This window comes from Ambystoma mexicanum, chromosome 6p (genome assembly GCF_040938575.1).
Source record: "Ambystoma mexicanum isolate Mex_15411 chromosome 6p, UKY_AmexF1_1, whole genome shotgun sequence".
NCBI classification, from domain to species: domain Eukaryota; kingdom Metazoa; phylum Chordata; class Amphibia; order Caudata; family Ambystomatidae; genus Ambystoma; species Ambystoma mexicanum.
In genome coordinates, this window is record NC_090935.1 from 918,843,489 (window position 1) to 918,858,258 (window position 14,770).

The 14,770-nt window shown below is 46.9% G+C and overlaps 1 protein-coding gene across 12 annotated transcripts in view; it reads right to left on the reverse strand.

Moving 5' to 3' along the window:
• Positions 1-14,770, reverse strand: part of SEMA6A (semaphorin 6A) — a 350,792-nt gene that overhangs the window by 222,398 nt on the left and 113,624 nt on the right. For all 12 annotated transcript variants that reach the window (XM_069625555.1, XM_069625554.1, XM_069625557.1 and 9 more), the window contains exons 2-3: positions 2,959-3,099; positions 62-179 (exon numbers count right to left, since the gene is read on the reverse strand). In XM_069625555.1, the coding sequence (XP_069481656.1) occupies positions 62-179; positions 2,959-3,061 (221 nt within the window). In that variant the 5' untranslated portion in view covers positions 3,062-3,099. The remainder of the gene's footprint in view (positions 1-61; positions 180-2,958; positions 3,100-14,770) is intronic.

Consider the following 14,770-nt stretch of genomic DNA (forward strand, 5'->3'; position numbering starts at 1 on the left):
AGGGCCGGGCATTCTGACCGTCCAATCGCAGAGGCAGGAGAACAGCGGGGTCTGCGCTCACCTAGCAGCAATGTAGAGGGTCCTGTTCATTATCAGGATGAGCTGAATGTCCAGCTTGTGCCTTTGTGTGGCGTTGCGTCCTGGCTTGTGACCCACAAACACCGGATACTGTTTAGTATCTGCAAGAAAGGAGAGGTGAGGCAGAATGGCAACGAGAGGGTCGGGTTAATAAATGATGAAAAACAACTGTTTATTGCATAATGATCATAAATACACATGGAAACTCCCAGGCTACCACAGTTCCCATAACTAGGCCCGGATCTAGGGTCATTCCCTATTAGACACCTTTTCAGGAAAGGGGCAGGTAAATATGACTTTCTTGGGTAGCAAAATGTAGAAGCCGCGCCCACTGCCAAGCTCTCCTCCACCCCACCACTTTAGCAGACTGCCCTACGGGATTTGCTTTGTCTGTTGGGGGGCATATGGGGAGGTTAGAGGCAGAATAAAACCAGGAGTCTGGAACTGGAGACTTATGTCCATCAAGAAAGGGATAGGCGGAGGGGGCCCTTGGAACACTGCATGGGCGCTCTGTTCTGCCACAGTGCTCCTTTCATGTTCTGCAGACTCCTGAGGGCTGGAGGCTGTCTGCGAAAGTTTATCTTTCAGAACAAAGCAGTCATACAATACTCCCCATCAGTCACTCAAGATTTATAGGCAGAGAGTTAAGCTTTCCGACCCTCTCAGTTTTCTGTTTATAGCACCCGTCCATCGCCTCCATTCGGGCGCCTCCATTTAGGGTACACACAAGGGGCTTCATAGCCTCTGTTACAAATCAATTTCTGGTGATGTGACAGCTGACCCCTGTTCTGAAATGTAAATGCTTAAATATCCGACTGCCGGGCAAAGCTGCTGCCAATCCCAAGAAATGGGTATATGTTTACTGGATGTGAAAGTGCCAATATCGGGTGTGGATGCTGGGCCCTTAGGGGCACACGCCGAGAAGACTCACGTTAGATTGGTGATTCAGCTGCACTATCGGAGAACAACAACGCCATTACAAAGATGGTCCCTCGGACCCTCGAGGCCACTCGTTACTTAAAGATACTTATTTCTCCAGACTCTGCATTCACCAACTTGGGGAGCCCCCCCTGTGCTCTGTGTTTTTATGCACACTGCATGATGGTATAACCCCACAACTGCAGCTGCAATTATGGTGTCAATTTAGATGTACATTCAGCAATTGTTGGGGGTGATTTAGTGGGTAATTTATCAAATGCAGAACCCACTGACCCAGGGACTAATCACGACTCGCTCATAGCACTGTGTGATCCTCGGCAGGTCACATGATCTACCCATGCCAGCTTGTGCGGGCAGCTTTCAGATAAATGACTGTTAGGCATATGTGGACCCGTGACCCCTGGTGACTGGGGTGGGTATGTAGGGCACAGAAGACTGCCCACTAAAACTCCTTTCTCCCAGGTTTCTATAGTTGAGACCCTCAGTAAAAATATGGAACATCTCACTAGGCCTAGGCTTCTATCATTTAGCTCAGAAATACAAACCGAAACACACAGGGAGTGCAACATTGCTTTGTCACCATTGCTTGGAGGGCGTTTTTAACACTATCTTTCTTTATATAGGTTTGATCTCAGCATCTATCCATTAATAGACCCAGGTCAATGGTTCGCACCGGTGGGTCAGTGACAATGATGTCCTCTGAGGGTTCAATAAAAGCAGAAGACTGCAATCTAAGCACTGCCTGAAAGACAATGTACTAAACACAGCATACACATGAACGGGACAAGCGTCCAGCATGCTATGCACACCTGCTCACTTCACCGTCAGCTCACTTAGAGCAGGCATGAGATGCTGAAGATCACTTTGGCCTTTGATGGTCAGCTCTAGAAGCAAAGCTTGGCCTACCCCGCTACTCTTCATACGAGTATATGCAGTGCACTAAAACCAGTGTGGTCCATACAATAGTAGGCCCTGCACACTGCAAACCTAGAAGGGTATCAATCACTGACTGACCATTCTCATCTTTGCATCACTCATATGCTATGTATCTCATGAAAATTAGCACCCGGAAAAGGCGGTCTGACCAATCAGAATCCACCTTTTCAAGGTATGATTCTACATTCAGCGCCTGTGGCGGTGAAAAAAACAAAAGTCAACAAAAATGGCCACGACCATAACAATCAAAAAGGGAATAGGTCTCTTTTCAGATGACGGCAGATATTTTTTAACATGTTTTGAATGGCCGCCGTCATCCGAAAAGGGACCTAGTCCCCTTTCTATGTGTAAGGCAGCAGCCATTTTTGCTGACTTTTTTTTTCATTCCAACGGGAGATGCGTTCGCGCTGATCACATCTCCCATCGGAATTGGGAATTCCAGGGTGCAAATAACTTTCACACCTCGCTGCAGCGTTGGGTCAATAAACGCCATGTCCCCCCCTCCCGGTGGCACAGGCGTGAAAGTTATATTCATGCTGGACACCTTGTAAGCCTGCAGTGTTGGTGGCCCGCAATCACCCCTGCTCTATCGCAGGTCACCTCTACTGCCATGATCTGGCTGTGCTTTTTCGGTAAAACCACTATTTAAGAATGTTCTAGCCTTGCTGGCGAGGGAAGAGTTCCTTCATTTACAACATGAGAGGGTGCAGAATAGTGGGCAAGCTTCGCCTGTATGCACTGACTAGCCCCTTGCCCACAGAACCACAATTTAAAGGGGGTGTGTACCAGTCTCCTTGGCTATGCAAAAATACATCAGATTCTAACTGCGCTACGGGCTATTTTCTCTCATGAATTCCGAGGGCGTAGCTTTGTTGACCTGAGAAGTCACGCGCAGCATAAAGCAGTCAATGTCAGAACAAGTGCAGTGTTGTGGCTTCCCAGTCTCGCCATGAATCGGGGCCTTCTTGAGAACCCAGAGTGCAGTGGCGGTCCCTTCATACTTACAGTTGCCATGCGAAATACTGATTGGCTCAGAATCTTCTGGGAAAGCGGCCTGAGCAGAGTGCAGCAGTGTGAAATATAGCAGCAGCAGGGCTTCTGACCTCATAGTAGTTCAGCTCGGAGACGTTACTTCTTCACTTCACCCTGCGGGAGACAGAAAAAGGCTCGTCAGTCCAATGGGTAGCCTGGGCCATGCGTCCACCACCTCACCGGGCCACTGAGGCACAGTCATTAATGCATGGACATTTCCTCTGCTCTAGAATCCGAGTTCAGCACTGCCAGAGCAGTTTTGCGGTCGGAGGCGCTTGGGCCCACATAGCCCCCTGCCACTCCCCTCCATTTAAGAGACATGCATACATCCTGAGGGCACCAGGGTGGCTAGTGAGACGGACACAGGATGCATGTAGTGGCATTTAGAATGCAGAGCCTTTAAGCGGCACTGCAGCTTCTGGGACCGGGTGAACGCAAACAGATATCTGCTAGAGTCCTCTCTTGAATAACAGGGAAAGAACGGTGCCAGAGGTATGCACCAGAGGACTCTAGCGAAAGGTGCCAGAGTTATGCACCAGAGGACTCTAGCGAAAGGTGCCAGAGTTATGCAACAGAGGACTCTAGCGAAAGGTGCCAGAGTTATGCAACAGAGGACTCTGGTGAAAGCTGCCAGAGTTATGCAACAAAGGACTCTAGTGAAAGGTGCTAGAGTAATGCAACAGAGGGCTCTAGCAAAAGGTGCTAGAGTTATGCAACAGAGGGCTCTAGTGAAAGGTGCCAAAGTTATGTAACAGAGGACTCTAGCAAAAGGTGCCAGAGTTATGCAACAGAGGACTCTAGTGAAAGGTGCCCGAGTTATGCAACAGAAGGCTCTAGCGAAAGGTACCAGAGTTATGCAACACAGGACTCTAGCGACACAAAATACAGAAATGGAACACTCTACAGCAGCAAGAGCTCCCCCGAGCGGTCACTAGCATCAGTCAATGCTACCTGTATGGAGGACAAAGCGCATGCGCTGTTGATCCAGAATCCTGCCCCACTCCTGCATCCCAAGGCCTGTGTGATGAGTTTCCATCGTTGTTCAATACTCATGGTTACTCAGGAGCAGTATTGCGCATGTTCATTCTTTTCCCAAAGCTACAATATGCCTGCACCAGGGGATGAATGGGGACTGGGATGCAAGGAGAGTTTGCTTACAATGGCCCCAGCCGTATTCATATGCGTGGCACTGTGCAGCCACCCAATGCACCAAGGTAGTCTAAGAGTGCAAGCAAAAACACACACCTGTGCATCGTTGGCAAAGGTCATCCATTTACAGTACTCTGGCCAGGCATGAAATAAAGGCACGCCTGATTGTCTAACTAAATATTGTGTTCCTCCTCTAGCCTGCCATTTTGTCACAGTTAGAAAATTCCCCAAAACAGAACACTAAAGGATACGTGCGACTCCATCCCAGGCCTCGAGTGCTGTGGGTGAAGTTTATTTGTTGTTGATGCAGTGTGGTAAAGTGCGTGCGGATTGCTAGGAGAGAGGTGGTTGTGTGGGTTTGTGTGGGTTTAAGTATGCAGAAGATTTAGGGTTGGGTTAGTGGGGTCTGTATCCTGATTCAGGTACTTATGGTTCCATTACAGTTGTATACCTGTGGGTTGGGATGTTGCTGGTTCCTCGTGGGTCGACTCGCTTTGGTGATTTTGCGCTGATCCAACTGTATCCTATTGAGTATAGTTTAGATTGGTAGGTGCGTCTGAACCTAATCTTCAGGTGTGGGACTGGGTGGGTAATAACTATTCTCAGGTTATCTAGTGTGACCCTTGTCGGTTAAGGCTTTGAATGGTTCAGGGTCGGAGTCGTGTTGATATGTTGTCCTGGTGGATCGTGTTATGGGCACTTAACACCAATAGCATCTCGCATGACAACAACAGGATATTTCAGAGTGGTGCCAAGTCACCTTAAGAACACTTTAGAGTAGTAGGAGGCCACATCGCTGGTTGGCAGAGAAAGGGTGGTTCACGATGCGCATTTCACTGGTCATTAGCTAGTGGTGATCGGGTGAAGATGGCAATTCATTCACAGTACGGACTCAACAACAAGACTGATAGTATTGCTAAACGTGATGGGCACTGAATTTCCTGTGACAAATGCACCGAATGGGGAAAAATGCCAATATATAGAGACATACTCTTATTAGCATGGCACAAGGCCTGATCTGAACAGCACCCCCTCCTCTTAATATCTCTGTGCCTCATGGGACGAGGTATGCCTAATTTGTGATGTTAATTTTGTTAACACTCGAAATGTTAGAGTTTAAAAATGGCGGACACATTCACATTATATCTGAGAAAAGGCCATGCGTCGGAGAAGAGCTGTGCCGTCCCCAGGAGTGGACTTGCTTATTAGGAACTCTGGAGATTTCCCGGTAGGCCTCTGTACTGTGGGCTTCCTTTTTGTGGTACCCTATTTTTTTCAAATTGTTCTCATAGGAAAAGGGTTTGGCTTGCTGAAAATGTGTAACATGGGGCAGTTTGCAAATGATTTCCAAGGCCTCTTTTGGTTCCCAATCTACCCCTGGCAGTCCCTGGAGCTAGAGCCAGGAGCAGAACGGGGGGTCGGTACGAGGAGGTAAGGACGGAAATAACACACTGGTTGTGATTGTAGTTACAGGGTTTTGTGTTGGATGGGCGCCACCCCTGTTCCTCACACCTCATTCAGAGCTCTTGTTATGAGTTGGGCGAGTTTACATTTTAGCGGCAGAGGGGTCTGTTGGGTTGCTGTGCTGGGTGTGCCCGTGCAAGCCATGGGTTCAAGTTGCGGTACATCTGAGCGGATATCCTCTGAGTAGCAACAATTAACGGCCCACAACAAGATGGTTCAAAGACAGGTCATCAAGGCTGATGGCGTTCCAGTCTGGCACAGTTATTTAAGTGCATGATATTGCCGTAAATGGATCTCGCGTCACCCATCCAAGGAGAAAGAATATACCCTAAAAACAGACCCTGGCCCAATCCAAGAGACTCCATTCTCCGCAGCAGAAAGGCTCTGGACGCCCCATGTCTTCACCCCTAGCAATTCCAGGTTATTCTTCTACTTATTGCTACCATTGTCTTACTGCCAATAGATTCCCCCATGGTGCTGCCCCGTCACCAAAACACACCTTTATGAAACTATCTCTATAGTTATCTCAGCGACAAAATACTCCCAAAGATAACCATAGTACACTCTGTGGCCGCCATTAATATTATCTGCGAAGTGAGGATCAATAACGTGCATGCTGATTGGCCATCAGTAATCTCTGCTGAGTAAACTGTCAATCATCTTGTCACAGTGACCATTGATCATCTCAGCAAAGTAACCATCCATCATCCCCCGAACGCGACCATCCATCACCACACCATGGTGACCATTGATTTCCACAGCAGAGGAACTGCTAACGCTTATGGCATAAAGATATTCAATTATAGGAGGTAGTGACCAGCGGTGTAATGATATAAGACCAGGGGGCTATATGAGGCAGTGACGGGTAACCCCAGGCTGAGAATCAAGCAGTTAGAGTCACAGTGACCCTACCTCTGAGGAAGAGGGACCAGTCACGTGAAGGGGCAGCGAAATTAACAGTAAGAGTTTTAATCTCCTGCACGGTATGAGGCAGCGTGATGACACAATATGCATGTTACAGCAAGCAGAAGTACATGGCAGGTAATGTGCAGTGCAAGAGTGCATGGCTTTAAGGCAAAAGAGGGGCCTCTGACCAGTATCTGAGCAAAAAACATGGCTTCTGCTGCGCTAAGGCAATTACGAGCAGCTGCCCCGGGAACCGCCACCAGTGGGATGCCTGGGGTGCCATTTTGTCCATAAAACATCAAATCTGGCCTCATTGTACGGGACTGCGATGGGGTGATTAAATGGCACTTTCTTGGGTCAGCATTAATTCTACTATCGACCTAGAGTGATAAGCTAATATAAGAGGGGTAAGGCCAGAACTAGTAGCTAACAATGAGATACACTGTAAAATAAAGTGGCCAGAAAATCAAAATGCTAAAAAATAAAGAGGTTAAAATAACATTTCAAGGAAAAACTAAAATTTAAAAAAGCAACTACAAATCAAATTCAATATTAAACAATACAATAATAATAGAAAAAAACGATAAGAAACATACTTCTAGCCAGGATCAGTAAGGCTTAGAGCAGGTGATGAGGAAAGAGGGGGGTTGGCAGCGTGCTTGAGGTAAGGAGTGGGGTGTGATTCCCCACCCCGTTTTTGAAAGTACCCTTTCAGATGTGGAAATAGAGAAGTTCGAAAGAGGCACGCCTGTAACACGAGCTGGTGTTCACAGGGGTGCCATGCCACAAAACTAAGTGAATACGAACCAAGAACCCACTATTTGAAACCAAACACATTTATTTGGAAAGACTATTTTTTAGAAAACTATATTTTTAGTTATATAAATAACCTCTTTTTCTTTTACTGTTTGCATTAGTTTCCCATTAAATGTGCCTTTTTTCCTTCTTGGTCTTACATCTTCATTATATGTCCAGGTTATTTGTGACTGTGCTATTAGTTCTTAGAATCCACAACGAAGACAGAGCTGTTCTGCATTTCCGCGTAAGACATACAAAACAAATTTCCTGTAAAGAAAATTCTGAGTTTGTTTTGGGAAGGGAATTTTGGCTGTGGGAAACATACAGTATTTCCCTTTAAAACATTACTTTGTTGATGCAAACTGACCGACAGCATAAAATAGCAGTCTGCGGAAAAGCAAAGGCCATTTTAAAGCCATTTCCTGCAGCATGGTGCCCCACCGGCAAACCCATAGTTGGGCGGTCTGGTCCGGTAAAGTGCTGGTCTCCTCTGATACTGGCACTTCTTTTACTGGACCGCCTGACTCGGAATGGGGCCCATTGTCCCTTCACCAAGAAGGATAAGCCCTACCCTCCTCCCAGAGCGATGAACACATAGTCACAGAGCACGCAGACATGCATGCAGGCCAAGGGGGAATATAGCCCAGACTTGACCTCTGGGCCCAACTGGGCATGCGCGCTCAATCAACAAAACAGCACAGCATTCGCCAAACATCTCTCCACGCTTCAAAACATTGCCTCATCAGTCGTCTTCCTGTTGTATATCCAGCAGAATTTGTGACTTGAAATATTTTCTGCAAGCGCATTTTGCAGGGACGCTGCAAAGTGCCAGTGTTTTGCCGCGCCAAATTAACTCCTTTTTTACCTCTGTCAGCGACCTGGCCAGACGCAGAACTCTGTACCGTCGGGCCACGCACAAGAAACGGTTTGTTTGCCCCGTAGAGCTGCATCATTCAATGCGATTGTCTGGGGCCTAATCCTCAGGCACGAGAAGGAACGGGCCCTGGGCCGATAAAGCAACCCAAAATATGATTACAGGGCCCGGGGACCGGCAGCGTGCTGGGGACATCCATCACGCCACGTCAACAAGCTGCGAACTGCAGGCATTACTCGGCGAAAAGTGTTTAGCCAACTTAGACAAATCTTTAAACAAATCTGGCACTTTTTACACTGCGTCCTGGCGCGATTCCAGACTTGTTACCCACACACTTTTTATTTTGCTTCTACTTTCATTATTCCGCGCGAGATCTCTGAGCGTCGCAATCGCCTCTTGGCGCTCTATACTTCCCAGTAAGAAAGGGCAAGCAATTTCCACTGGCATGTGTTTCCCATTAGTGGTTGATTTTTGTAAGGAGAGCACCACACACATCTCCAGACTCTGGCGGAGCTTCAAAAGTTCACGCGCCGAGCTGCAGCCATTTTCATCTCAAATATGTCTTATTAATATTCATTTCTTTCTCCGCAGACATCCGAGAGCAGATGTGGCTGAAACTGAGTAGTCTGAGTTCGTCCCCTGAATCAGTACAGCCTTTATTATCTATTGGGATTTAACTTGCTACCCCCAACCGCAAGGTCGACGAGCGTTGGGGCCCCCCCGCCTCCTAGTTAAAAATCATCCCCCACCCGGGCTTGGGCTTGTCAACTCACCCAATTGCAAAATCCAGTTGGGGTTTTCAAACGACAAAACAAGCATGCAGAGAAACTACATCTAAATTTCTCAAATGCATATTTTCCTCATTTATATTCATTGTGGCTATCCAGAAAATGTGAATGGATGTTAATATTTAGTGGCCGATGGCCAGGCCCTATTTAAAACCATCTGCATTTTGGTCCTGTTTATATTCCTTCACATTTTCAATGGAACAATTCTGTTGTAGCTTGTTAATGGACGCCTTGTGGGAGTTGGGAGGCCTCTTTTGCCTCTTCTGTGGCATTCTGGGACTTTGCCCTTTGCTTTCTTTGAACGGAACTCCTTGATTGGCCATTAGTAAGATCAGAAAGCACTGCGCCAGTGAGAGATGCCCAGAGCTGCATTATGTTATGTCACGTTCATGGCCTCCAGGTGCTCTGTGCACATCATGGCTTCTGGGCAGCAGGGCGGCTGCACTGGAGAGGTCAGCAGAAGGTTGAAGACACATATTTCTTTATGGTGTGGACACAACTGGAGGAGTGCAGCATCCGTATGAATACACCTTTTGGAGGCATGGCAGGGCTCATGATGTGGGTAGCATTTACCTTCAAATTGTGAAATTTCACTTTCAACAATAGATCATTTCTTCAGCTAAGCCTGCACTTAATGGATGCTTTTCACGTCGCTGTGTTAATGCACAGTACAAATCATTTCAGTTTTTCCAGGAACGCATTTTTCCAGCTTCCTTTTCAATTATATGTCTATATTTAATGGTGAGAAGCACTGTCTTGCTTCTACCCTTGTCCATATGGATTTCATTCTAATAAACTCTGAAAGGGCATTTTGGTTGCAGAGACTTCAGGTGTACGGCCATATGGCCCAATGTGTCTAATGTCCACTTGCAGCGCAGTGGTTCCTTGATTTAGAGGCCGTCTGAGACTTTAGCCCTCCTCCAGACAGGATCGGGGTAATGCGGTCAGAGGGGTAGTAGTCCTTACTGTGTTATAAAGTGCGGTCTGCAGCAGTGCAGCCCTAGAGAGATGATTGAATGGGACTCTGCACCGGGGCCAAATCAGGAGAAGGGCTCGAGCAAGGTAGCTTTGATGACTTATCCGAGGCGATTTCAAAGGGAGAGGTAGTCTTATTTCGTCCTTACTTGTTAATCCTGTAAGTGGCGTGTGGCCAAGCAGCCAAGCCTGCTTTTTCTCAGCGGTAACTGGAGAATTTAAAAACAGTGGTCCTAATTCACAGAAGCATTTTAGAATGGCTAAACCGCATTGGAAAACGCAATGAGAATTAGGGCCAGTGGCCCAAGCTTAGGATGAAGCCTTGCTAAACTGCAACATGGATTGCTTTTATGCAAAAACGGAATCAGCTGTGGATCTGCCCCTCCCTTGGGGGCTGACCTCACATACAAGAAAAGGCAGTGCCTGCCAGGCTTATGGGCACAAAGGTAAAGAAAGACCTGAGGCCGACTGACAGGGAAGGCGGCCATGGACTCGCACTGACACGGCGTGCATCCTCAGCTGTCAATTTTTAATGAAATTGAATGATGGAAGATCAACCGCTGGAAATTGTGTGGGGCTAAGCGCACACATTTTCCTATGCTCACTGCACGACATACGCATAGAGCTGTGTACTCTAGGTGGACACAGCCTACAGGCACCGTCCCCCTGCCATATTTAGTTGGGATATGATAGGCAGGAGTACACCAAGTCATCTCAGAAGGGGGAGGGTCAAACCTTCCCCCTGACAAGACCAGCCTAATTAACTAAAAAAGGCTCCATGGATCCGCCCTGTCCGCCTGTTGAACCATGTAGTTGGTGGTAGCATTCACATACTAATCACAGTTTAATTCAAACAGGCCCACATGGGGCCTGGCTGCAGAGGCTCACAAAGGAGACAGTTAACCCCAACACCCTTTCATATGCACTTTGTAAACCTGATGCCAGCTCCTGCCCTCAGTATCGATTGTCAGTGAAATGTCATGTCGGGGACTGTGTGTTTACATTAGTCATCCCTGAAGGGAGACACCATTCAGAAGGTATGTGAATGTGAATTGACATAGCCAGAAAGTCTGGTCTCGACGCAGCTTCAAGGGAAGCATGCCGCTTTAATCAGGAACCACAGAGAGCTCCATTAACCAGAGGGACCCTTTGATCCACAACAGACAGGAAGATGGGTGGGACTTAGTATTACATGTTTTCAGCCCTTTACCATTTCTGTTGCAAAGCACTCTGGTTAGGACCTTATGTATACAGGAGATTGTTGGTCGGGACCCATGATTGGTCTATTGAGGTAGGCTTAGCCTACACCAATCCCTGTGGTCCATTTGGCTTTAAAGGAGGTCTGAGACCCTCTTTTGGCAGATCATCTGAAGGCTTCACCAGAAGCAGAAAGAAGAACTCATCATGGGACCATGGCAGAAGGTACAGTCTGCCCTACATCTTCCGCCGATGAAAGAAGGCCAGGATCTCCAAGCGGGAAACAAGATCCCTCCTCTAATCATCTCCCAGGGAACAGAGGGAGATACCGAAACCAGAGGACACTCCAGCAGCTCCAGAACTGGCATGTAGCCAGCAGAGAGTGCCTTGCTTGGCTCTGGAGCAAGCTTCCTAGATGGGAAGTGCCAAAGAGTCTCTGAACCAAACCAAGGACAAGGCAGCTGCCTGCAACACTCTCCTCAGTTTTGGGATGTCTGCCTTAAAGGATGACACAAGCCTATTGACAAAGTTAGAAGGAATACATCGACAGGCATCTACCGACCTCTGCCTTAAAGGACATTTTTTGAGCAATTCGAGCCTATCAAGCTGCAACCGACTACACTGCTGACTGTTAGTTCGCCACAGTCACTTAAACCATCACAAACGCCTCAACCAGAGCTTCAGAACTGCCGACCGGCCCTGAGACGATTCCTGATCGTGAGCCGCCATGTAGTCCAGCCTGCAGCTGTCCATCCAGCTTCGCTCGCCAAACTGCCTACCGCCTAATACACGCAGCGTTCTCCCATCTTCTCTGTCGCAGAATCTGCAAAGCACCCTGAAACCGACTTGAACCTGTCGAGCAACAAGAACTCCTAGAGCACAAGATGCATTGTGGTTCTGTCCCCTTGGTCCTTCTCAGAAGGCCCCTAGTGACAGTTAACGACCCATTGCTCCCTTTGTGTTGAAACCAAGTATCCTTGAACTATTGCGATTAATTACTATACCGACTATCCTCCTGTCAAGTATCCAGAGTGCATCTTTTTTCCTTCTTTGAAACTGTCTGTACTCTGCATTAATTTACAAGGTGGGTTGTATTTTGTAGTTTGCTAGAACTGTCTGTTGTCATAATAATAATGTAGATATTTGTATACAACCTTAACTGCACACTGGGTAATAATTGTATTTTCGCTGTGCTGCAACGAACCAACGATCCATAACCTTTCGAAGATAAGCTGCCATTCCATCCACATTACGAAAATTGGACAAGGAGATTTATAATTTACTTGTTTTTCCAATCTGTTCAGATCCCTTCGGGTGTACTAGAGGTGTGGGTCTGATTGGTGGTTTAGAAACCGAAATTCATCCCTGGACCACTGGTACCCCGGATGTTGATTCATCACACTTTCTCCATCAGGCCCCGGGAACTTGCACCCCTGCAGCGCTAGCCGTGCAGGATGGGCCCTACATTGTAAGGACCAGTGCTCGGGTAAAATTAATTATTTGTCTCTACACGGCAGCAATCCCGGGGGGCCATGATCTTGTTTCAAAGGGGATCCCAGTCATCTTGTAGTAATTCACTGTATAAAATGTGCATACATCTCACGCTTAGAAACTGGTCTCCGGTATAGGCTGGGTGGATAGTTCAGGGAAAATGCATTTGTCTTGGAAGCAAAACAATGCATAGCAACAGAGATTTGAGTCCCGTTCACGCACTTAGAAACTGGTCCCCGGTACTAAGCACGTTATAAAAGAACAATTACAATTATAATTATAATGGTGTCAGCTGACGAAAGGCTGCACATTATGCACCAGTGTTACCTTTCTGAACCCCATCATGATAAGCGTGACTTCTTCCAGGCATTCAATAATTGCACTCTATGGAAAAAAATTGAAGAATAAAGGATGGAAGGTTTTGAATGATTCATAACCACTGGCATTGCTCTAGACAATCCTCCAGATCATCGTTTTCAGCCTGCTGTGCTATTTATGAAATGGGAAATAAACAATTCAAATCACCCTTGGTCACATCACAAAAGGCGAAGTCCTGCTACACCTCACGGAAGATTCCCATTGAGGTGGAAACATCTTTGTAGTTGCTTGTGGTCTTATGCAAAAGGGATGTGACCTAGCAGTTCAGGCTAAGCCTGATTTGCACATTGTTTTCCCCCTTCTGGAATGGAATGCAAGGCTGAAAAGCAATGATAAGATCCCATTAAGCCTTTCCCTACCCTAAGATCTTCTCCATATTACTGCAGATGCACAAAACCCACCCCAAACGCCTTACTCTTTGTAATGATCTGTGAACCATTCGCTCCCAGGCACCACCATTTATTATGTTTGTCCTCCCTTTCCTATAAAACACTTAGGTATGTTTCTGTACTCAGCTGATGCAAATTCTCAGTGTTAGGTTGCCCTCTGCTATTCAAATGGCAGAGTCACCCACTTCAACAACAGCTACCATTTTAATATATAGAATGAGCACGGTTCTGCGTGGTCAACTTCATGTTGCACTATCGCAAACATTTGGAAGTTACTTCTTTCCACCCACACTTCTCGTTACACAGGGCACGGCGGTTCCAGTGTCAATTAACATTTAATTACCAGCTCAACGTTTCAGTCTCTAAAGAGCGAAACGCTGTACGACGAATGCCTCCTCACAAGCTATCACTGAAAGTAGGTGCTGTAATTATGCTACTACACAAACTTATGCCATCACAGGGACTCTGCAATGGAACAAGGTTGACAATTACACGTCTACAAAGACACAGCACAGAGGCCCGTGTGATAGATGGAAGTTAGATACTGTTCTTATTCCATCTGATACATTTAGCCTCATCAATAACCATTAATAAGCCACAGGAACCTACTCCCCATCCTGAATGTAATCAGTGGTAATTCCGACATTTACGAGGGGGACAGAAGTGACGCTATGAATTACCAACAATTTTTGACCTTTAAGATTTAAGATATGCTAGAACAGCGTATGTTACGCTGGGAACAGCTAGTAATATTTTATATAGTTACCGATTTGTTGTTTATATAGCACTGTACTTCGTATCACCCGACTGAAAAGTTGATACTCCTTGCACCTTGGTAGGATGAAAGGCTGGGTTGGCCATGCCAGGATTCGAAAACTGCCTGCAGCTTGCAGATCACAGCAGCAAGAGCTCAACCTGCTGAGCTATCTTACCCACTTAGTCAGCTACTCTATGTAGCCTGAGTGTAGAGAGAGTGCACCTTCTAAGCTGGTTGGGTGCCATAGACCGTGGTGCCCACCTGAGCACAGGACACAGGAGTACCTTGAATGTGAGTGGAAAAGGAATGTCTCCTCGGTCGCCCAAAAACTCTCGGACTCAGCAGAGAATGGCGCGGAAATCAGCGGAGAGAACAAAAGCGCGCGTGGAAGAAATCGTTGGAAAAAACTTCTGCAAGAGAGCAGTGAAGCAAAATGGTTTATAATTACATCCAGAAAACCAAACAACAATTAGTACTAAAATGCATGGCACCTCTGCCGTGTGAATGAGAGCAGCGCCCGCAGCGCAGAACGCTTTCTTTAAATAGTGCTGTCTTGAAACCTTCGCCTGCGTTGATCATGAGCAGGCGCATCCATGGCACAGCGGGGGGGGGAGGTGGG